Source organism: Maylandia zebra, linkage group LG12, assembly GCF_041146795.1.
Source record: "Maylandia zebra isolate NMK-2024a linkage group LG12, Mzebra_GT3a, whole genome shotgun sequence".
Lineage (NCBI taxonomy): Eukaryota > Metazoa > Chordata > Actinopteri > Cichliformes > Cichlidae > Maylandia > Maylandia zebra.
The window spans coordinates 34,592,972-34,615,928 of NC_135178.1; the positions used below are offsets into that span (position 1 = coordinate 34,592,972).

The window sequence follows — 22,957 nt, forward strand, 5'->3', positions numbered from 1 at the left end:
ACCAAATATGAGTCAACCAGAATCTGTATGAGAAATTATTTGAGCTTTTATGCAGTTTTACGTATCGTTTTCTTCTTCTTCTTTCAGCTGCTCCCTTTAGGAGTCACCACAGCAGCTCATCTGCCTCTATCATCACCATATCCCAGCATCCTCTTCTGTCACACACACCCTCTGCATGTCCTCCTTCACTACATCCAGGAATTTTCTGTGGTCATCCTCTTCTCCTCCTCTGCACATTCTGTTTTTTTAAATTCTGTCTCTTTATACAAGGTGTGATCAATCTAGCCAGTCTCCCATTCATAATCACCTCCTCAGGCACGTCCGAATAGCTGCGATTTTTAGACCATGTCACGGAAATCTCATTTTGGGTATTTACACTGTGACCTTAAACTTTGGCAGAGGTCAAACATCTTTTGTTTAAAACCGACCCAAATTTCACAAGAAGGCAGTCAGCACTTGGTGATGACCAAGAAGCTGCTCAAAGGCAGAATTGCTCAGTTTATTAATCACGAGTTCATGAATTCAACATGGGGAGTCTGAGGGAGACCAGTCAGAGGGTCTGTGGTGTGGTTTTATGTGCCGTGATGTGTCCGCTCAGAGTGCAGAGTGCATTGAAAACTCCTCACCAAATTTGCCTCACTGGAATTTTTACCACCAAAATAAAATGAACTCTTAAGATCAACATTTTCGCACAGTGAAGGAGATCCAGCATACACTGCATGAAAAACAATAGAAGCCAGGATGAAACCAGTCCACAGGTGCACAAGGAGATACACTTGAATATGAGCCCAAATCAATGTGTTTTTGTTAAAAATTACATTTTTTTTGAACACATGGCCTCTTATGGCATGAATCTATTTAATCGCTGCGTGAAAACTTTTCCGTGCGCTTGGTCTCAACACCCGATCACTCTTTCAAAGGAAGAGACCGTGTCTGTGCAGTTATGAGCTTTTACCTGAAGTTAAACTAAGTGTGTAAGAGTTGAAAAACAGCTTACATACAAATAAATACTCTCTGTTGAAAAGATTATTTCCTCAGTCATTGGATTTAACAGACCAATAGCTGGGGACTATTTTCAGTGACAGATTAATCTACATTTGGTGCTTCAGTGGTTTTTTGTGACAGCGGGACAGTGTGTGCGGGGCTAGGCCTATGTATGCTACAATGTTTGCATTCATGCTAATGAAAGAACAAGTCACCGAGGTCAACAGTGAGATATCTAACTATTTTAGGAACAACAGTGGAGCTCTGTGGGACAGAGAGAGCAGGCTTTGATACACTCACATAATACTTGCTGGTTTTGGTCTGACATTAGCTTTAATATCCACACAACCAGACTTATCTTACCTCCTCTGTTCGCACTGGTGTGGTGCATTTAAACAAATGAAATCTGTGTTGATTTTTGTCGATTCTTGTTTATCCTTTGACAGCAGATATGTTAAGTAGCTACTTACCTAGCTATTCAGCAAATAAAAGGAGCAGTTTATGAAATTAGTCCCTTCGTGTGTTTCGATGATGCATTTAGCATTGCAGAATTTCCATCATCGCTGCCCTGACGTTTGGTCTAAAAGCCATTTATCAGTTTAACACTGACAGCAAAGTGCTGAAATAATTGAATGTGTATCGAATCGTTTAAATCAGCGGTGCTGCTTTCCTAAACGTCGGTGCTGACGCTGTGGGTGACTACTTCCTTCATGGTGACTTGGCGGATGAGGTTCAGCTTCTGGTAGAAGCTGGCCAAGTCCATGGGCAACTCCATGTCCTGCTGCTGCACAGTCCTGTAGCTGATCCTGCGACCGCCATTGCACAGCCTCTCTGGGTGCTGCAAGTAGAAGGGTAGTGAGCAGCGGGCACAGGAAGGGCAGAAGGCATGCGAGCGATAGCACCTGCGTGGCGGCGGAGGCGGAGGTGAGTAGCTGACGGGGCCGTTGGCTTCAGTGAGGAAAGTGGGAGGGTACATCTCGGGCTCGTCACTGTATTGCTCTGGCGTCGGAGGCGTAGGAGGAGCCGACAGAGCCAGGGGGCGAGATGGCGACATGGTGGCGAGCTCAGGTTCCTCCTCTTCCCCCTTCTCAGACTCCTCCCTCTTACAGCAGTAATACTGGACCAGGTGAGAGTCAAACATTTAAAAAGACAAACGGTTAACCAAAGGAGAAAATAACGAGCACTTTCAAAACAAATGTCTTGATGCATTCTCAATCATCCAGGTAAGTAAATCTCCAAAAGTTGATTCTGTTCATCTGGAGAAAACGCTACGTCCAGATGAACAGAATCAACTTTTGGAGAGTTTCAAATCATATGTTTCAACCAATCGGATCCGTGTTAACTATAAGTATAAGCAACAGTAAATATAGGGCATGAAAAACAAGCTGGTTTGTGTAACTTTGAAAGATAGCGAGCGAGTGTAGTGAGCTAGTTGGCATGTCTTTGTCTGAATCTTAACATTTTCATGAAAGCAATGAACCGTCTATCTATGACCACCTACTGGTAACATGGAAGAAATCAGGTGTAAACAGAATCACAAAGATGAAGAACAAACTGCCAGCTGAGGAGCTTTCAAAGCTAGGAAGTAGCTAGCATATACTTGGCGTCTCTGTGAGAGCGTGTGCATGAAAGGCACTTGCAGACCATCACTTTCAAATGATATTTGGCAGGTGATCGCGCAGAACGGAGGTGGAAAAAGGATAAACTGCATGTATCATTTCAAATTCTAAAAGACTGCTGGCATCACTACCAGAACACTGTTAAAGAGGCAAAAAGGGAATATTTTGCAAATATTATTTCTTCCAACTCTCATAACCCACGTGTGTTATTTAGGACCATTGACACTGTTCTTAATACTCCTTTGAATGTCTGTTTGGAAGTTTTTTCCTGAGATTTGCAATGATTTTCTGAACTTTTTTATTGAAAAGGTTGTCACCACCAGGGCTCTTATCACAGCTCCTGACTCTGACCCCTCTGTCTCTGTCCCTTGCGCTGCTGTTTTCACTCAGTTTGAGCTTGTGACGCTCTCCACTTTAGAGGATGTGGTTCGCCATATTAAGCCCACAGGTTCCCCATGGGATCCTGTCCCTCCACAATTCTTTAAAGAATTTTTTTCCTAGTATACAACAGTATGTCCTTGACATTATTAACAGCAGTCTGTCTTCTGGTATGGTTCCTGCAAATTTCAAACATGCAGTAGTACAGCCACTGCTTAAGAAACCTGGCCTTGATCACACAGTTTTAGCAAACTATAGGCCTATTTCCAAGCTGCCTTTAGTCTCCAAGGTTTTAGAGAAAATTGTTTTTAGTCAACTGAAAGATTTTCTAGATGAAAATGGAATCTTTGAGGTTTTGCAATCAGGTTTTAAAACCCTTCACAGCACAGAATCTGCATTATTAAGAGTTTTTAATGACATCCTTCTGGCATGTGATTCTGGTAACCATGTTGTTCTTGTCTTGCTTGACCGAACTGCTGCCTCTGACACCGTAGACCACAATATTCTAATTTCTCGATTACATGATGTAGTGGGTATTGGTGGCACTGCACTTAATTGGTTTAGGTCTTATTTGTCAGATAGAACTTTCTCTGTCAGTCTTCTGCTCCTCTGTCATGTGGCGTCCCACAGGTCTCAATTTTAGGGCCACTGCTCTTTTCACTGTATCTATTGTCTCTGGGTTATATCCTTAGAAGGCATGGGATCTCATTTCATTGTTATGCTGATGACTGCCAAATTTATTTGCCACTAAAACACAAGGATGGCATCTCCATAAAACCTCTCTTGACATGTCTAGATGACATTAAAACTTGGTTGGCTCTAAACTTTTTAAATTTTAATGAAAAGAAAACAGAAGTGTTGGTGTTTGGACCCAGTGGTCCCTGTGAGTCCTCCACTGTTGTTTTAGGATCCCTGGAAGTCTATTTTAAATCTGTTGTTACTGACCTTGGTTTTAAGTTGGACAGTGATTTTAAATTGGACAACCAAATCACAGCAGTGGTGAAGTCCAGTTTTTATCATTTAAGGCGACTGGCAAGAGTAAAATCTTTTCTTTCGAGGCAGCACCTTGAAACAGTGATCCGTGCTTTTATTTCTTCCCGCCTGGACTACTGTAACTCACTTTATGTGGGGGTCAGTCAGTCATTGCTCTCACATCTGCAGCTGGTTCAAAATGCGGCTGCACGACTCCTAACAGGAACTCGAAAAAGAGAGCATATAACCCCCGTGCTAGCCTCTCTGCACTGGCTGCCTGTGTCTTTTAGAGTTAATTTTAAAATTCTTATGTTTGTTTTTAAATGCCTTCACAGTCTTGCCCCGCCTTACCCCTCTGAGCTTCTTCATCCCCACATACCCTGTCGGTCTCTCAGGTCAGCTGACCAGCTGCTCCCAGAGGTACCGAGATCCAGGAGGAATCTCATAGGGGACAGGGCCTTCTCTATTGTGGCTCCAAAATTATGGAATAATTTGCACTGCATGTTAGATAGCCCCCTTCACTGTCCACTTTTAAATCACGTCTTAAAACCCACTTTTATTCTTTGGCTTTTAACCTCAGTGAGACTTAGTTTCTCTTTTAATTGAAGTAGTTATTTAATTAATGATTTCACTCTTCTTTTATCTGTGTTTTATTTATATCTCATGTAATTTTATTTTACAGTTCCAATGTACAGCACTTTGTGTCAGCTGTGGTTGTTTTAAAGTGCTTTATAAATAAAGTTGATGATGATGATGATTACAAAAAGCATCCATCACTCCTAAAACTACAGTTGCAATCTTACATGCTAACTGCTAGGACTCACTCAAGAAGAAAACATGTGGATGTGAGTTTCTGAAAGTCTCAGAAAAAGTCCCATCCGGTTTTAAAGGTCTTACAGTTGAGGATTATTTCAACATGGGTTATTTGTTATTAGTGTGTATGCTCTGTCTCGGCAGGTTGTGTTACACTATTTGGATGTCAGCTGTAGATTTCTAAAAAGAAAAGCAAGATTGTTACACAAATCCAGTCTGGCCAAAAGTAAACACAGAAATGTTCCACTTGGACTACTTTGATAATTAGGAAAACTGTCTGGGGCAGCAAATTACTCCCAGCTTTTTGCACTGCACACATCATGTGTGAACATTTGTCAAGTTTCTTGTTTTCATGAATACGGTGCTGAGGTGCATTTTGCATTCTGTTAAACTTTTGATGTGTAATGAACAGTGAGACAATCATACCTGCAACCTACATAAACACAGCACAGCGACGATCGTCAGTAAGATGACTGTAGCCAAAATTCCTCCTGCGATGACCACTGTCCCGGCTGACATCCGAAATCCTCTCCATCAACACCCTGCAATCAAAGCAATGAGTCAGAGTTTATTTTTTGGTTCGAGTAGTTTAAAGGACTTCACACATGACTGAGAAACCAGTAACTATTCATCCGGACAGCCATTTTTGGCAGTTTATCTGGGTTTGGGGTGCAAACCCAGATCAGTGATTGAACCTGGTTAAATGGTCAAACACGGAAGCAACGTATGTATGATTGGTTTAAAGGAAACTCAATCAAAATCCAGATTGAGAGAAGGTCTTAAGTTTAAAATTATTTTAAACTTTTCTCAGAAGAGAATGGAAAAGGGAGAAGGAGACCACCGAGGGAATATTAGCAGGGTTTTCCTGACTCACACTGGGATTTGGCTGGTGACTGACCTGCGTAAGGACAATTAGCCAGCATAAGAGTAATGAGTCTGCAATGAGTCTTTGTTATGTTATTTGATAGAAGTCTGTGGATTTTTTCAATTCTCTGTAAACAGGAATGTTTGTTATGGTTGAGTAACTGAAACCCTCATTAAAATAACTCATTTAAAAACCTAAACTTATTACAACGCTGGCAGTTTCCCTTTGGCTTTGCCCAAAAGCTCTTTTGGGAGAAAGTGAGGGTTTCTATGCAGGAAACGCTTATTAGAGAAGAGATTGGGTTGGAAATGGAGCAAGAGAAGGAAGAAGAGAGAGAGGGACAGGTCAGCCAGGAGGTGCAAAAGAACAGATGGAAAGAAGATAATGAGAGGAGGGGAAAGAAGCAGGGTGAAGGATACACAAAGATGAAGAAGGTCAGAGAAAAAGAAGGTAATGAGGAAAATCATGTTATGGGGGAGAGAGCATAGTGACGGGGAAGGAAAATTAAAAGAGATGATGATGATATATAAGGAAAAAGGGATGCAGATGGTGGGTGGGGAGGCTGTAGGAAAGATAATGATGTTGCTGTTACATTTTTACAACTATACTTTATGGCTCTGCCGTGAAGCTCTAAAATGTTTGAACTCTTGCCAGCAGCCATTACAGAAAATACTGCTTATTGATTCTAATACTTCATTTTTGTCAGTAATCTAATTGGTCAGAAAATGTAGTCACAGTAAGCCAAGTGCAAAGCCAGCCAACAATCGAGAGGTCCAAGGAAGAAAATGCATTTCCCACTTGATCCAGACTTTAAGGAGAGCTCAGTTTAACATGGCAAACCATAATCAAGCATCCTCGAGACATTTTAATCTGGATTTCCCACTGAAACAGCTCTTCTCAGAGTTTTCACATTGGCATTGAAATCACGTAAGAGATATTGTCAAGTTGAGTTCCACTGTGTCACACTCTGAAGTGGACATTTAGTCATACCTTTCATCGTGTCTGGATTAATAAAAAACAATAATCAGGAGGTGTACAAATGTATACGTTTCTAATAGAAATTTCTCCAAAAGTTGATTCTGTTCATCTGGACGTAGCGTTTTGTGGGAATGAGAATGAGAATTTGCATAATTATGATGAAGGAACTGACCTCCCAGCCCATTGTTCCTTCAGTGGGCTGGTTTCAGTCATCATGCACATCTACTGTTTATAAGATTGGGGAAACCTGCAGTCAGCTGAGACTGAAGAAGTGACTTGGATGAGTGACGAAACATTTCTCCCACAAAACGCTACGTCCAGATGAACAGAATCAACTTTTGTAGATTTACTTTCCTGGATGATTGAGAATGCATCAAAACTAAAAGAAATTGTATAATTTCTTTCTGTTCAGGTCAACTGGGCTTCTCAGACACGTTGTGAAGGTTAAAAAAAAATCTAAACAAGCCTCACTTGTCAGTATTTTACAGGCTAACTGTCCATTAAACATTTGGCGCCTGTTACTTGAAGGCATTCAGCTAAATGCACTTAAAACAACCTGAGAATTAAACAATAAAGCATCCATTGGCGCACAAACATGCACTAAACTGTTTTCAGATTAGAAATTGGAAAAAGGTTACACCTAATCTAGTTTGTCTCCTTCAAACGATATAAGAGAAAAACAGAAACATTACATCATTACATTGTATCATTTGCTTTTCATTCATATTTAATATATGTATGGTCCCAAAGCAGAATTACATGTGTATTAGTGAACTGAAAGAAAAATTAAAACACTATTGAGACACTAGCAAATGTTCGTCAACCATTTAATGCGTCAGCAGAAGGAAATCTGACAAGTTCCCCTTGCAGGCAATTGAATGACTGCAGTCAGTCAGTCCAATGTTGCATCATGACTTTGAGTTTTCTTGATGATTTACAAAATAAATCATGACAGACACTAAAATGCCAGCAGGCAGATGCAGACAGTAACATGAAAGGAGATGTAACTAACATAAAGCTAAAATCTTAATACAATACAAATTCCCTGAAACTGTCCAAAGCTTCATCAGGGAGAAAAAACTTCCTCATTGGTGGAACCAGAATATGAGTTTTTAATCATCGTCCATTGCTCAGCAGTTTTTTGTTTTTTGCAGCAAGTACTTTGAGTACTCAACAAAGTGGAAATTATGCTAGTCTAGTACTGGAATGTTTACCATAAGTGTTAGGCGACAGATTAGTGCTAGACTTTAACACATCAAAACTGGTGAACATGCTGTTTGTGCCTCACAAAAAGCCTTATAATTGTCAGGCAATTGGATTAAAAGTACAATTATTTTTTTACCACAGGTAAAAGCTAGCATACAGCTTGCATACGCAGGAGTCTCGAACTCCAGTCCTCAGGGGCCAGTGTCCTGAGAGTGTTGCAACACACCTGAATACAATTAGTAGGTCATTAGCAAGACTCTATAGAACATGACTGCATGAAGAAGTGCCAACCCCTAATCCTACTCAAGTAAATTTCAGTAAATGTAAGTGTTTGGGAAAATGTACTTCTAAAAGTACTTTTAGTGCACCATGTTTGTCATTTTCTTTGGGTGTCTACAGGGATTGTGCCATATTTAAAGCCAACCTGATGCAGGTTTTCGAAGAACCACAGGTTTTCACTTCATCATCAGAGAGTGGAGGTAATCCACCTAGAAGCTACCAGATGTCATAAATGTTCTGTGGATCTGTAAGATTGCATGATACTGGACAAACAGGAGAAACATACAAATACAAAGGTACTTTCTAGAATTAAAAATAAATAAATGCAAGGTTGAGTCCAAACTTAGGTTTAGAAAACTAGGATGTGACAAGTCTGCTTTATGGATCTTTTTAGAGCACTTTTTGGTATGAAAATAATTTAAGGAGCTAAAAGTTGAGCAGTTCCCAGTAAATAATAAATATTATTATATACTGAATATAGAATAATATAATATTCATTATGTTTGACCTACTTACATGGTAAATGGCCTGTATTTGTATAGCGCTTTTCTAGTCCCTAAGGACCCCAAAGCGCTTTACACAACCTGTCATCCACCCATTCACACACACATTCACTACATGTACGTTTCTTCTGATAAAGGCCTGTCACAGCCATTTAAACCAAAATTAAAAACCCTATGGATCATAATTTATAGCAACCAAATACTAATACATGAATTAAACTCTCTCTGTTACTTACACATCACAGAAAAGCACTACCATAGGTAGTGCTACTTGACCACACTTTCATGCTACACGCATTTTGTCACCGTAATCCATCTGCACTCTCAGCATCATTTTCATATGATCTGTAATCTGTAAAGGCTCCAGGCTGAAGATGACAGTATGTCAGCGTGCTGTGATACAATCAAAGTCGGACATATTTGAACTTGAAGCCACTCAGAAATTTTATACAACACACTCTGAGCTGATGAGCTCCCTCATCAGCAGGCTGAGGATCAACTCATCACTGGCTATTGCGTTGGGTTTCCATAGTGACGGTACCCTGTCACCCCTGAGGGCTGGAGAATCATTTACACCCACACAGCCAGTCAGCATTATACACAAATGACCAAACACAACACACACTCAAAGGTCAACAGCCATCAGTCCACCCTTCAGTGCTTGCTGAGTGCTTCACTCCAACTAAGCACATCATATCTTCTTCATTAGACTTAAAAATGAAAATAAATCTGATATATTAACCCAGCTTTCATAAATATTTATTGCCAGGAAATGGGCTGCAGAAGTGAAATTTTCTTAAAACCAGAAAAATATAAATATTTCAACCTATTTTTGTGCACATGTTCTAGAAAAGCACAATAACATCCTAAAACCTTTTTCCTGCACTTCTTAATTTTAGAAAATTCTTTACACGAGTTTATTTGTAATGGAAAGGCTGATGTTTTATCACCAAACTGCATTTCTCTTCATTGGTGATGGAGATTCACATTGTGAAGCAGATAAAGGAAAAACAGAAAGTTTCACTCGTATGTCAAAACAGATTCTTTTAGATGTTTCTTACTGTCGACAGAACCAATTAAAAAACAAAAAGCAAAAGTTAAATTTACAATAATAACAATTATTGTCAGTTTATCCAACATCTGTGGCTTCTTCGACAGAGCCGTAATTTGTTGAGTAACTGGCTTGTGTTAAAGAGAGCAGGAAGGTGGAAAAGGTGCTGAAAAATGCACTAATGCAGTGCTAGTTATGTTATAAAGAGACCGTTCTATTAAACCTGGTTTTCTCCTTCAACCCTTTCAGTTAGTTTCCACTCAAATTCTATCACAGTGTGTGATTCAAATGCACAAACATCATATAGAGTCTGAGCCAGAAAATTATGAAAATATACCCATTTTTTAAACCATTTGATTAGATTACATTCAGACGATTAAAACTTTTGTTAAACAACCAAGGAAATGTTTAGAGCTTCTTATTTGAAAAAAAAGAAGAAGTAAATTTGTAGTTAAATGTATGATTTCAACTAGGAAAACAGAGGCAAAATGAATGAATCTGATTTCTCATCTTTTCATAAAAAAAAACTGAGTAGGATCATGAATCTAACATGTTTTTATAAAACATAAGTAATGACTGACTTTCTGTTCCTACAATGTGGAGATAATCCAGTAAATACAGTGAAGTTAGTGATCCAATTATTACCCAGCATTAGAATAATTATTGTAGGGTCTACCTTACCATACAAAGCGCCTTTATGGGAATGCTGTTGTGATTTGGTGCTCTATAAATAATACTGAATTGAACTGAATTGAATTGAATTATTTTGCGTACAAGCTGCGGTTCAACGCACATCAGGTTCTCTTCATTAAACACTCTTTCATTCCGTCCGTTCATCATCTGAGCTGCGTTTGCAGATTCTTATGTTCTAAATAAAAATACAAAGTTATCCACAAATTTGGAGGAAAAAAAATAACTAAGACCCTACAATTGATTTAAAATGACTTTTTCATGCCCCCACAGTGGGAAGCGTTTTTGGAGACCTGATAGGAGGAAGAAAATGCGTGGCTAGATGGTGTTTGATTTATTAACGCGCGTAACAGGCGATGTGTGCATTAAGTGGTAATCTTACCCATCACATTAGTATTTGGATGGTCTCATGGCGTTAACCACGGCACCTTCGCTTCAGAATGTCCCGTTTTGTGACCAGAGGTGACGGGAAAGTAAAGTCGCGTTTAAGCTGGATGTTACCCAATCTGTAAATCTGTGAGTTTATCTTTATTCACATCCGCGCGCTGGTGTGTCCCATGACAACCATTAGTAGAAATCTGTGTTTCAGTTAGAGAAAGACGAATCTTCAAATATTTTCTGTAATTTCACAGCCTGTGTTTCACTCCAGGTTTGAGATGCATATGCGTAAAAACGCAATTCTGAAAAACAATACAGCTCTTTTTCATCGAGGAGCTGTCTTCTCACACTTTCTTCTTTTACTTTTTCATGACTGGCTGTGTTGCAAGTTGGAGGTACAAAAGCGCTCATGAACTCAAAAATCCCGAAATCTGACTGGAAATATTCCCAGGGCGAGTTTCAGGTCCCCAGATTTTCTCTTGGCTTTGGTCCCAACAAAATCTTCAAAAAGCGGCTGATCTCAAGGACGAGAGAGGAGGAGAAAGGGTCGTGTCCGCTTCTAAGTAACTGCAGGTGTATGCTGTGCACACTGGATCCGGTCTCATCCTGTCTGTGTAGCAGCACATATTTCCGATGCTGACCCGAGAGAGGACGCGACGTGCGTCACAGCAGCGCGCTGCAGAAACAGGTAAAATCCAGGTAGATTCAGGGGGGAAATAGAAAGAATTGTAATAATCTACTTTCCCTCTTCTTAGAATACGTTGAACATTTTCCAGTATATGAAAATATTCGACACCAAATTACCTTTGTAAAAAGATTTGTTCTAAACTCACTAATTTTCGTAACATATATAAAACTGTGTGAAATACACAAATATATATACATATAATTATATATAATTATATATAATTATATATAATTATAGGATACTGAGCATGTTTTTTCAGTTTTAAAGCCAACAGCTTAAAGCTTAAAAGTCACCAGTAATCTTTGGTCAAAACATGTGAACAGATCTGAACTGTGAAGGTGTTTTACCCTAAATTATGTTAATATTTTGTGTTAGTTAACAGCATAGACTCTCCGTTTTATCACCCACTGGTCTCTTGACTTTTCTGGCCATATTTAAATTGGGTGGAAAGCTAATTAATTAGCTAACATAGGCTTTGCTAGCAGGCTGCATCTGTGCAGCTGAAGCTGAAGTGAAGTCTAACAGATGTTTACAGCTGCCTTAGTCAGATTCCATCTGTCACTTAAAGCAATCAGGCCCCTACTAAAGCTAAACTTTAGCTCTTAATACAAATTTCTTTGTTAAATGTAGAAAAAAGTGTACAGTTGTTAATAAGGGATAACTTGGCTATGAGACAACTAAAAACAAAAAGAAGAGTGTCAGTTTTGTTTCTTATGGCAACAAAGAGTACTGATTTTGATCCAAACATCATCCATTGTCTGATGAAATAGCTGCAGTTTTTATGCCTAGACTGTAACAAAAAATCTTTAACAGCTTAAATTGAATAAATTTATGTCTGTATCAAATCTAATTCCCTTTTGCTCTTCATATTCGCTCTTCAAGGGACAAAACACCAACATTAGAGCTGAACTTGTTCGTCTTATGTGATCTTGTGTCCAAGGAATATTTATGGAGCTACAATTTCACAAAAACTGACAGATGTTTAGTTTATGTTGCAGAAAATGTTTGTTTTCTAATCTGAAAGTGATTTTAATGTCCATAAGACTTTCACACCTTTTTTGTGTTTAAACAGGCAACATAATTATAAAATGTGACTTACCATAGAGAAAAATTAAAATTTGTTGACTGAAGAGTTTTTTGTTTTTATTTTTAAAATGACCCAACAGGATTAAAATTCCTCCAAAATAGATATAGATAAACAATTCCATACTTTCTGACTTTTCTAAAGATATATCAAAAAGATATTTGTATTCAGTCAGCAAGGAAGCAACAAAGCTCAGATTTGGAATATGTCTTTGTTCCAAATAAATATAAGTTTTTGTTTCTTCTGGGTTACTCTTTGTTCGCAGTCTGCCACGGTCTTTTTTTCCCCATCCTACACTTGGAGCGGCACCAAGAAGAGACAAGTTTAAGGGCTTTATAGAGAGAAAAGATTTTATTGCGTGAATTATTTAGAGGATAAAGCAGGCTGAGATTCCACTGTATTGTACAGACACGAGCGTGTAATATTAATGGAGTTGAGATGTTAGAGGTTATTTTTCATCTTTTCTCCTGCTCCTGCGGTCTTGCAGTGCTTCTTTCTTTCAGCATGCAGCCGCTCCCTGAGGAAGCCTCTGCTCCGAGCAGCAAAAAGTGAAGATTTTAGGGTCAAAGCTGGAACAGTGACAGCACAGTGACAAACTGTGTCTTTTATTAGGCTGTTTCAGGCCAGAGAACAGATGTTGAGTTTAAAGTTGTAAATTGCTTATAGACTTTGATACACCAAAATAGGCTCCGATCATGCTCGTATGCTTCTTAAAACCATGCTTCTAACTCATTAGTGGGGGGTGTTGTTTGTTTTTTTAAGGAATATTGCAAAACATTGTTATTATTGTTTGTCATAGAGCTAACATTTCGGTGTATAAACTAATTCAAGGCCTCATTTAGTGTTCTTGCCTCGCTGCTGAGAGATAACAGTCTAGTTTTACTTACATGTTCCACGTTAGACAGACGGGGTGATGTTGGCATAAGGTGCAGGTTTGTGCCCCACTGATACCTTTATGTTTTGGAATTTGTAGATTTTGTTAATTTAGTTTTTACTGTCTATGACATTTGGTTTAATTAGGTTTAAGCACTAAAACCTATAGTTGGGTTCAGGAAAATGGTTATTCTTAGAGCTAAACCACACTTCTTACTTACAGTAACACTGCTTGCTACACATCAGTTGGCAGTGACAGATCTCTCTAACTAATGACCCAGTGTGTAAATGGAACTCACCAGAGGCACTAAGGTACTAATACGACACAGATGGAGAGTCCTCATATTTGTTTCTCACAGCTGGAGCCCTCAGTTGTATCTCACTGAGTTGACTTAATTGTCAAGCGCTGACATAAAAAAGGCAGCTTCAGATTTTGTTATGTTAACCACAAAACTGATAAGAAAAATATTTTACAGTCTACAGCTGAGCAAACTCAGATTCATTGTGTAGAGAGTGGACGGGGCATTGCTGACTTCAACTGAGGATATAGTCGGGTGGTGGAAAGAACACTGAGGATCTCCTGACTCCCACTGACACTGCAGTGGAGTCCGGTGATGAGGGGGATGACACACCCACCACTGGAGGTCAGGTTATTCATAAAGCTCAACTCCACAGCAGATGAGATTCACCTTAAATTTGATGTTTCTACAGGAACATTACAGGATGAGGAAAAAGATTTTTGATGAAGTTCCAAAATTGTATCTACTTACAACATAAGGAAACTTTAAAGTGGTCCGAATTTGTTTGTTTGTTGGTGCCACTGGGGTCACAGCTGAGTTAGTTGCTTCCATTTTGACTACATTAAACTGTGAACATGACGCTATTTAAACCTCAGTGAAAGGACGGACACATGACTCCACACTCAAACGCTGCCTCTCTCCATCCTCCTCCTCTCACTGGCCGTTTAATGGCATCGCTCAATAAGACAAACAGGCTTTCGGTGTAAGTCGTCCACTTTGATGTGGAGATCCACATTGATCTCCACTTCGGGGCGACGGATCAGCTTACAGCAGGTGCACCTGCCAAGGTCAGGTAACAGACACTGAAGCACTGACGAGGCGAAGTCCAGGACAGATGAGGAATTCAGTGGGTCACACAGTAACGTCAGAATAACCAGCAACTGAAAATTTGTTTCCATTATCAAAATTAAAGGTGTGGATTTCTCAGCCTGGAAACTGAAACTTGAAAAGCCAGTCTGCAATTTATATACATGTACACAGTATGTCCAGCTCAATCTCATTTATATGGCAATAATCTAGCAATAGCAAAAACCTATAATGTTAGAGAGAAAACCCTAAAAATCAGATTCCTTTTAACAGGAGAGACCTCTGTAAGAACCAGGCTCGGGGAAGGACAGGGGCAGGTTTGGCAATAAAGGGAAAGAGAAGAGAAAAAGGAGCATAAAGAGACCAAAGACAAAACAAAAACTAGAGGAAAGAAAACCAAAATATTTATGACACACATGTAAATATATGAAAAGAGGGGAATAGAGGAAAAGTGCTCAGTGCTTCATGGGAACTTCCCTGGCAGTCTCAAGCTATTTATGCACCCATATGGGATAGTTCAGGAAGAACCAGGCTAACTGTAAGCAACACAAGAAAGGAAATTCTGACCCCAAACTGGAAGCCGGTTCACAGGAGAGGAGTCTGATAACTGAAGTCTCTGCCTCTCTTTCTAATTTTAGAAACTCTAGGCACCACATGTAAGCCTGCAGTCTCGGACCAAAATGTCCTTTTGGAATAGTATGATGTGGTGAGTACAGGGCTTAAACATTCAGGACTTTCTATGTGCAAAGAAGGATTTGAAATTATTTTCTTCATTTAACAGGGACACAAAGAAGAGAATTTGCTCCTTTATAAAGCTGATAACAACAACAAGTAGTTAATAAGCGGATAAAAAAGTATCACCAGTTCAGTGCCTCTGTTAAGAAAATGTAAGGTGCAATTGTTAAATGATGACCTAAACTGTGAAAAACTGAGTATCACACAGTACGTGTATTAATCAACTGTACAGGGATGAAGTGTGTTGTGTTTTAAATTTTTTTTTTTAAAAGAGCAAACAAACAGTAACAGTTTTTTCATAATTAAAATGATAACAGAGCCCTGTTGAAGTTTGAAAATGGGCTAAAATAAAGTTATCTGTGTCTGTGGTTTTCTTCGTACTCTTCATAGTCTAAGCAGGCGAGTATCTGTCCTCCAGGACATGTTCCACTCCAGTTCAGGCACTGCAGAATACTTGATGTGACACAGCGTCATGATACCCACCAGATGCCTTCAGTCCTCCTCTGTATCTCTCACATTCTGCTTCGCTCTGACTGATCTGAGCTCTTGTTTTTTCAGTCGGAGCGTCATCCAGAACATGGCTCCTGACTTAGCGAGCCAAGGGCTGACAGGATGTTTCCATCTCCCTCTGGATCTCCACACAAAATCTGTTTACAGCTGACGCATCAGCACAACAAGCTGCAAGATCAGAGCCTGAAACACGCATCAGTTCTTTCTGTGGAAGATTTAAGTCTTACTCCTTATTATATACAAATATAATTTTCTTTTACTTCAATTGCTGTTCTACATACTGTTCTCTCATCACAAACATAATTTGCTCTTGAAACAGCAATTAAATCCCAGACTTAAGCCTGAAATTACCCCCAAATTCTTAGTGAGTTCTCCATACTTCAATGTACAGCCTTTGCTAACTTGCTTAGGGTTTTCTGGCAAAATCAGACTTATTTTTAATATGTTTGCTTGGATTGTAGTATAAGAAACTGATGTGCTGTTCTTGAACTCGCTTCCACTTTTGTTTAAGTTTTTTGCATTTTTTTGCAACAACTGCACAGCGATATATAAATCAATACAAATAATTTACACTCAAAATCAACACTTGCACCTTTTTTGACAGTCAAATGTTTCTTTTTTGGGGCTGATACCACTCATGACGAGTTGGTTGCTTAAGGCTCTTTCTGCTAAATCCTATAAAGTCCGTTGTTCATCTGATGTGACATTTTCACTTGCCACAGAAATTCTGAAAAAAGCCTTTATTTCTTAAGATTAAACTCAAAATTTCAGTCAGTTTATTCAACAAGTCCAACAAACGCAACCATGTTTGTCTCTTAGCTGTGCAGAAGGATCAGAGTACAGCATGCAAGCCGTTTTCTTTCCAAATAACTGTTTCACATTCGCTTCAATCAAACACCACAACAGACAGTAGAAACAAATAGATATAGATAGAGTGTTGAGACTCCTCAGTGCATTAGATTGGCATAACACAGACATCTTTGTGGCCGTCATCAGCCGGGACAGATCCTCATTAAAACGGCTTTTTAGCAGAGATGACTCTTCTCTCTTCTGGCATTCAGTTACAGTTAAATCTGCTCTGACAAACTGGCCTGCAGGTTTAGATTGTGTCAGCAGTGCCCTCCGTCCCAGCAAATCACGGTGGTTAAAGTCATGTTGGATTCCTCAGAAAAAGTATTGCATTCAGCTCTGAGAAAACATGGAAAAATATCTTTTAAATGGAAAATGTAGCTTAGTGAGTTCCCGGTTAGGTTATGCAAGCATTGCACCTACAGCACGTCATTATAAATGTGCACTCCTTTTTTTTTTAAAGAGGCATATAATAGATTTAATAGAAGCAAAATCACTCGTAATAGTCTAACACTTTAGACACAACCACCAAATAAGGGCAAACAAGCCTGCTTCCCACTTTAAAAAAAACATTAAATGTGTTGTTTAATCGGGAAACTATAGCAAATGTTGGTCACCATTTTTTAGGGTTCAAACATAACCAAGGTACAAGTCCAAAATATCAGTTTTTTAATGATAATTAGCGAGGTTCAAAACACAGAAGAAGAAGACTAACATAAGACGAGGAATAGCGAAACACCCGACTCATGAACACGTCACGTGTTTGTCTGCTGGCACAGAAATACACAGTGTGTCTCAGTTCTGGTACAGATGCTCTCACACAGAGAACATAAGTACAAGAATCTCAATTTTGATAATGTAGTTTTGTCTTAATTAGAACATGACAAAATGTGCATGCATTAGAAATGTTTGCAAAGTTTGGTTGCAGCTGTCATGCTAACTACTGAATTGTGTTAGCAATTTGCAATTTTCACACATTTACAAAATGATTTTACTGCAAAATAACTATTTCAATGTAATACAAAACTAGAAGAAAAATGAAAGCATTTCATGTAGCAGTTAGTAATAGTGTGAAAGTGTGAACATACATGGGCTAAGACACAGAAAATTAGAAGGGCAGACAAGATTAGAAAACAGGATGTGAAGGATTTGAAAAGAGGGAACACAGGTTTGTACAAAATAAAGCAACAACACTGTCAGAAAATATACAAAAACAAGAAGAACTGTAATCTCAAAGTAAAGCCTGAAAACATGGGCTTCATATTTGGACTTTTCTTTGCATTTCAACATTGACATCGAGTGCTGCTGCAGACACCTGATCCTGATGACTTTCATTTGAACGTCTACATTCAGTGTGCGCATCAGAGCAGTTTGCCTCCACTGATTTGGCTTGTGAGCTTACAGGTGTCTATTGTTCTGCCTGTTATTTAGTCTAAGGAATCCAGTGTGAGAAAAACAGGCACCTACGACCTCTGTAAAGGGAAAGCAGGGAGGGAGCTTTTGGCACCTGGCAGCCTTATTATCATTTCATCAGCTCAGAGGTTGTCTTTGAAAGGACAGACTCCTGGATGGCTACCTGCTGTGGTGTGAAGGCCCTCGGTGCTGTGGTGAGCTGGATTTCCTTAAAGCAATGGGGATGTTAGTGCTACATCAACCCTCCCAGCCTTTCCCATGAAACCCCAATGTTTATAGGGTATATAGAGTTATCCTCATGTTACAGCTCATGATGTCAGGCTGCTGCTCTGCGCCGTCTCCCTGCGTCATCAGTCAGCTTGGATCCATTCAAATGGCCCTCAGATCCTGAAGAGTGCACAAACAGACCCTCACCTTCAGACAAAACAGAGGAAAGAACCCGTGTTCCTCCTGTCGTCATGAGCTTCTGTTCTTACCTCGTGGATTTGTTTCCAGCGGTTAAATGAGTGTAATTCGATTTTTTAAAAGGATCAATAAACCAACCTCAGCTGCAGACTTACAGGTTTTTGGCTGACAGGTCAAGCTTTAGAAAATGTGATATTTTTTTCTTTTACATTAATGATGTCGGTTGACTCTCTCAGTGGGATATTACTAAAGCTACAGCACTGAGAAATACAAATTCATTTCCATAAAGTTATACATGTATGTAATTTACTGGCTCATATTTTTAACACTTTGGTTTAATAATATAATATTATAAGATTTTACGTGCGATACTGAATCCCTGTAATTACCCAACAAAACAGCAAGTTTCAAGAAATAATGTAATAATTCTGTCTGAGCAACTTATGCACAAGTGTATAAGTTAATGTTTTATTTAATTATTGTGCAGTCTGTGAAGTCTCAAAGAAATCAAAGCAGTAAATAAATTATTGGAGTGGGTTAATGAATGGGCTCAGCATAAGTAAAATAATTACTACTCTATAAAAAGTCTCAGTAGTTACGATGTTTGTGACGCTATATTTGTACAGAGCTCAAACAACAGGGCAGAGGAAAGACTCAGCAAGGACTTGGGTCCTGCTCCACTACCAATCTCTGCCTTAAATCATCAACTTCCAGACCTGAATATAATAATAATAATAATAATAATTATAATAATTATAATAATGATGATAATAATAATAATAATGATAAAGTAATAGCCAATACTTTATTGGCTAGTGCCAAAAACTGAAATTCCTCTAATGACCACTGCAGTTTGGATCCAAAAGTCACATCCTATAGACTCCTGTGTTAACATGCCCAGCCTGGTACAAAGACTTGTCTCCTCTTCATGTCAACTCTGAGTGGGGAGATTATTTTCTAAATCATCCATCTAGATACTAAAGTTAGCGGTGTGGCTTCTTTAACTGACAGGCGTCTCTGCACAGGCAGCTAGGCCTTATCTACACTAATTAGAGTCAATCAACTGGACCTCTACCGTGTGTGTGTGTGTGTGTGTGTGTGTGTGTGTGTGTGTGTGCTGTTGGTGCCTTTTAAGGCTTTTTAATGGAATTTTCTGCTTGTTATGTCTCACTGTGCAGAAACAGCCTGTGCAAGAAATTTGTGCTTCAGTTTTGATAAGTGAAATTCTAGTATTTTATTAGTCTGCTAATTAACACTAATTAGCAAATGTTTGTGCTTGTGCATCATGTCTATAAAGACACAGCTTCCAACCAAGGTTGCTAGCGTTAGCTAATCACATCATCCAATTCTCATTCATGGCAGTGGCAAAAAAAGCTGAGTCATCAAAATCAGCATCTTTGATGCTGTCTGTGGTTAAAATGTCAGGTTTTACACCAGAAACAAACATGTCTATGGTTTAATACAGATCATGCTTTGACTTTGTCCTTTCGCTGACCCTTTTTGAGCCTTTTAGAGCATTTTTATAGTGATATGTGACTATATTAATTGCATACTTACATTACTGTGTGGTATAGGCATAATAAATTTGCTAATGTTATTCTTAAGTTTATCCTTTTGAACTTAGCACTAATTAATCAGTATCTGTGTCTTTGCGTTTGGGTTGTGAATTTTATGGAAAAGAAATAAGCTGTTTTTTGCACACAAAGACCTAAAAATAATTAGACACAAAGAAGACGCTAAATAAATGAAACAAATGGCTTCAGTTCAGTTTTTAAATCTGCTTCTTAACTCTTATGGTTTTCTCCACAGCTGGAAACCTCAGCTGGGTGACACTACAGCTTAAAATATAGCTCACATTCTAAAGTGTCTCACAAGATAGAAGAAAAAAATATGATCTTAATACTTTTGCTAAGTTCACCAATTTGAGCACAAACTAAAAGCTAACATCAGAGAACCCATAAGTGCTCTTGCATGTATTTTTGCGAGTCCACAGTTTGGTAACAAACTTAGATTTGAAACGTTTCAACAATGACACTAAGTAGCAAAGTTCTCACTGAAAACCATTCGGTAGTTAGAGATTTTTGCATGAAACATGTAGGACAAAGAAAAAATCTCTTAAAAACATAGTGATTATTGTTTAATCATTTCGAACACTGTTACTGGGTCAGAAAGGTAACATATTTGTTTGTAGTAACACAGAAGTGTACGGTCTAAAGTCATCCCACATGTGCTATCTGGTTGCAGAGACACCTCCTTATCCTCCCCATGCAGTGCTCAGCAGAGAACCAACAGTATTATTAATAATGAAACACAAAGATTTCTACTTGATGGCTTGGCCACTCTGTGATGCTCCGACCACACTTTTAGAAAAATGAAAAAGGCTTTTTCAAAGAATATTTCAACTCATCTCCAGTGAAGCGCGCCGAGAGCATCTCTGTTTTGAGGAAGCTTTTATGGCGTGTGGAGCCTAAGAGCGCCTGCCCGTCCTCATCTTCCTGCACCGTCTCAGGCGTTTCTGTCCCACTAACACAGCAGAAGACGGTTCAAACATTCAGATGTCAGAGGCTGCAATGATTAAATGTTCAGCTCTAGAAAAAATTCTCAATTTTTCTTAGAGAAAAATGATGTAAAGATGAACCAGATGAATTGTTAGTGGAGTAGAAAGATCTTTGCTCTGAAACAGTTCATCTTAAGATTAAAAAAAACATCCTAATAATTTACTGTTCCTGAAAGAGCTGATGGATATTGATGCTCTGGTAGCAAAACTATTACTATGGGAGAGTCACAATAATGTTGATGTAATAAATAAAGTGTAATAATATAATAATAATAATAATAATTTCACCTTCAGATGTAATAGGAAGGTTTTATTGCACTCCATAGGCATTAATGTGGATGTTGGTCCCCCCTTTGCAGCTGCAGTGGCCAAGGCTTTGTGAGGTCAGAAACCGATCTTGGGCAAGAAGGTCTTGCCAGTCGCCTCCTGCTTCATCTCAAAGGTGTTTGACGAGGTGTCGTGCTATTATGGTTAGTTTGCACAATGGGCTACAGTCATGCTGGAGCAGAAAAGGCCCTTTCCCAAACTGTTCGCACAAAACTGAAAGCAGAGTTTTCATCCATCAGTCTGCCTGATAGAGAAGATCATTCATCACTTCACAGAACATATATCAACTGCATGAGTCCAGCACGAGTCCTCACTCCACACAGTCAGCTTCTCTGCTAGCCGTGACTGTATAAACATGTCTTAATTGTAGTGTTCTTTAAAACTCATTTTCTGCATTTCCTCCATTTGTATTATTTCTGGCTTCTTTTACAGAATGTGTAGACCCAGACGACAGTGTGATTGTTTATCTCAAATAACACCAACAAACAAATAAAGGAGAAACTGAAAGGTCTGAAATAATTGTCAATATCTGTAAAAGATTTTAGGTGTTACCTGCTGACAGGCGGGTTGAAGAAGGAAGCTTATTGTACTGTATGAATTGTGACAAAGCTGGAAAAGTCTTTCATAAATAAATGAAGGTTAAAAACTTCACACACAAGGTCATGCTATTAAGATATGCAGATTAGGTCCAGGTGAAAAAACCAAGCATGTGTGTGTGTGTGTGTGTGTGTGAGAGAGAGAGAGAGAGAGAGAGAGAGAGAGAGAGAGAGAGAGAGATCACTTTAATAAACCATGCATAAAAGGTGGAGATTGCATAAAAATAAAGATCGAGGAAACAACTGGCACTTTCTGAGTGCATACGCTGTCATTAGCAACGCTCTGTTACACGTGAATAGAACTTTAAAGTGACCTCCAACTTTAAATAAAAAAATCTATTACATTCAAATCATAAAAGAGTGTGAAACTGAGCCACGCCTGCAGCTTTGATAAAAACTGCTCCTTGAAAATATGTTCAGGTACGCAAACCTGACCAGGCTTAAAACTCTGTTTTCACAGTCACATGCATTTATTCTCTCAGGAACATGAATCTTGACTAAACATTTCTCACCCACTCCGTCCTGTCACATTGAGATTTTACCCACAGGGAACCGTTCTCTCTCCTAACCAGCCATTCTGGAACTCAAACCAGCGACTGTACGATCTACCCTGAGGTTACCTGGTGAGTCAGATTTAGACAAAGCAGCCATAAAGTTAAGTTTTACCTTTCCTCCAAAGGCATCAAGTCTCAGCTCCCAACTGTCACCCTGAATGTATTCCAGTAAGTTAATGAATATTCGTTGGCACTTAAATTAGCATATTTTTCGGGGAATTAGCATAGCCAGTGACATAAATGTCAGCAGGAGGGGAACAGCTGAATCAGAGGGCATGCAGAGAGAGAGTGGGCAGATCGGCCCCCTGAGGGGACAGCAGGTCAGCATTCATTATGTTCACGAGCTGGACAAGATGCAGGAAGGCCTGACAAAGTGGTGGCAGCAAAGGAGATCGTTCACAATACTAACATTAAAGTCCAGGAACAGCTGGTTTAGAGGCAGGTAAAACCTCAGATTGTCTCACTTCCTGTCAGTGGGTGGAGCCAATAGATCACAAGATTCCTGAAATACTAGAAAGAATTTAATGACACTCATGTTATAATG

The 22,957-nt window shown here is 39.1% G+C and overlaps 1 protein-coding gene across 1 annotated transcript; it reads right to left on the minus strand.

The window, feature by feature from the left end:
* Positions 1-793: 793 nt before the first annotated feature.
* fam163b (family with sequence similarity 163 member B) lies at positions 794-11,288 on the minus strand. The gene is made up of 3 exons (XM_004555730.5): positions 10,721-11,288; positions 5,193-5,308; positions 794-2,101 (listed from the first exon to the last, which is right to left on the minus strand). The coding sequence occupies exons 2-3, from the start codon at positions 5,283-5,285 to the stop codon at positions 1,655-1,657; spliced, it is 540 nt and encodes a 179-aa protein (XP_004555787.1). The 5' UTR covers positions 5,286-5,308; positions 10,721-11,288; the 3' UTR covers positions 794-1,654.
* Positions 11,289-22,957: the final 11,669 nt, after the last annotated feature.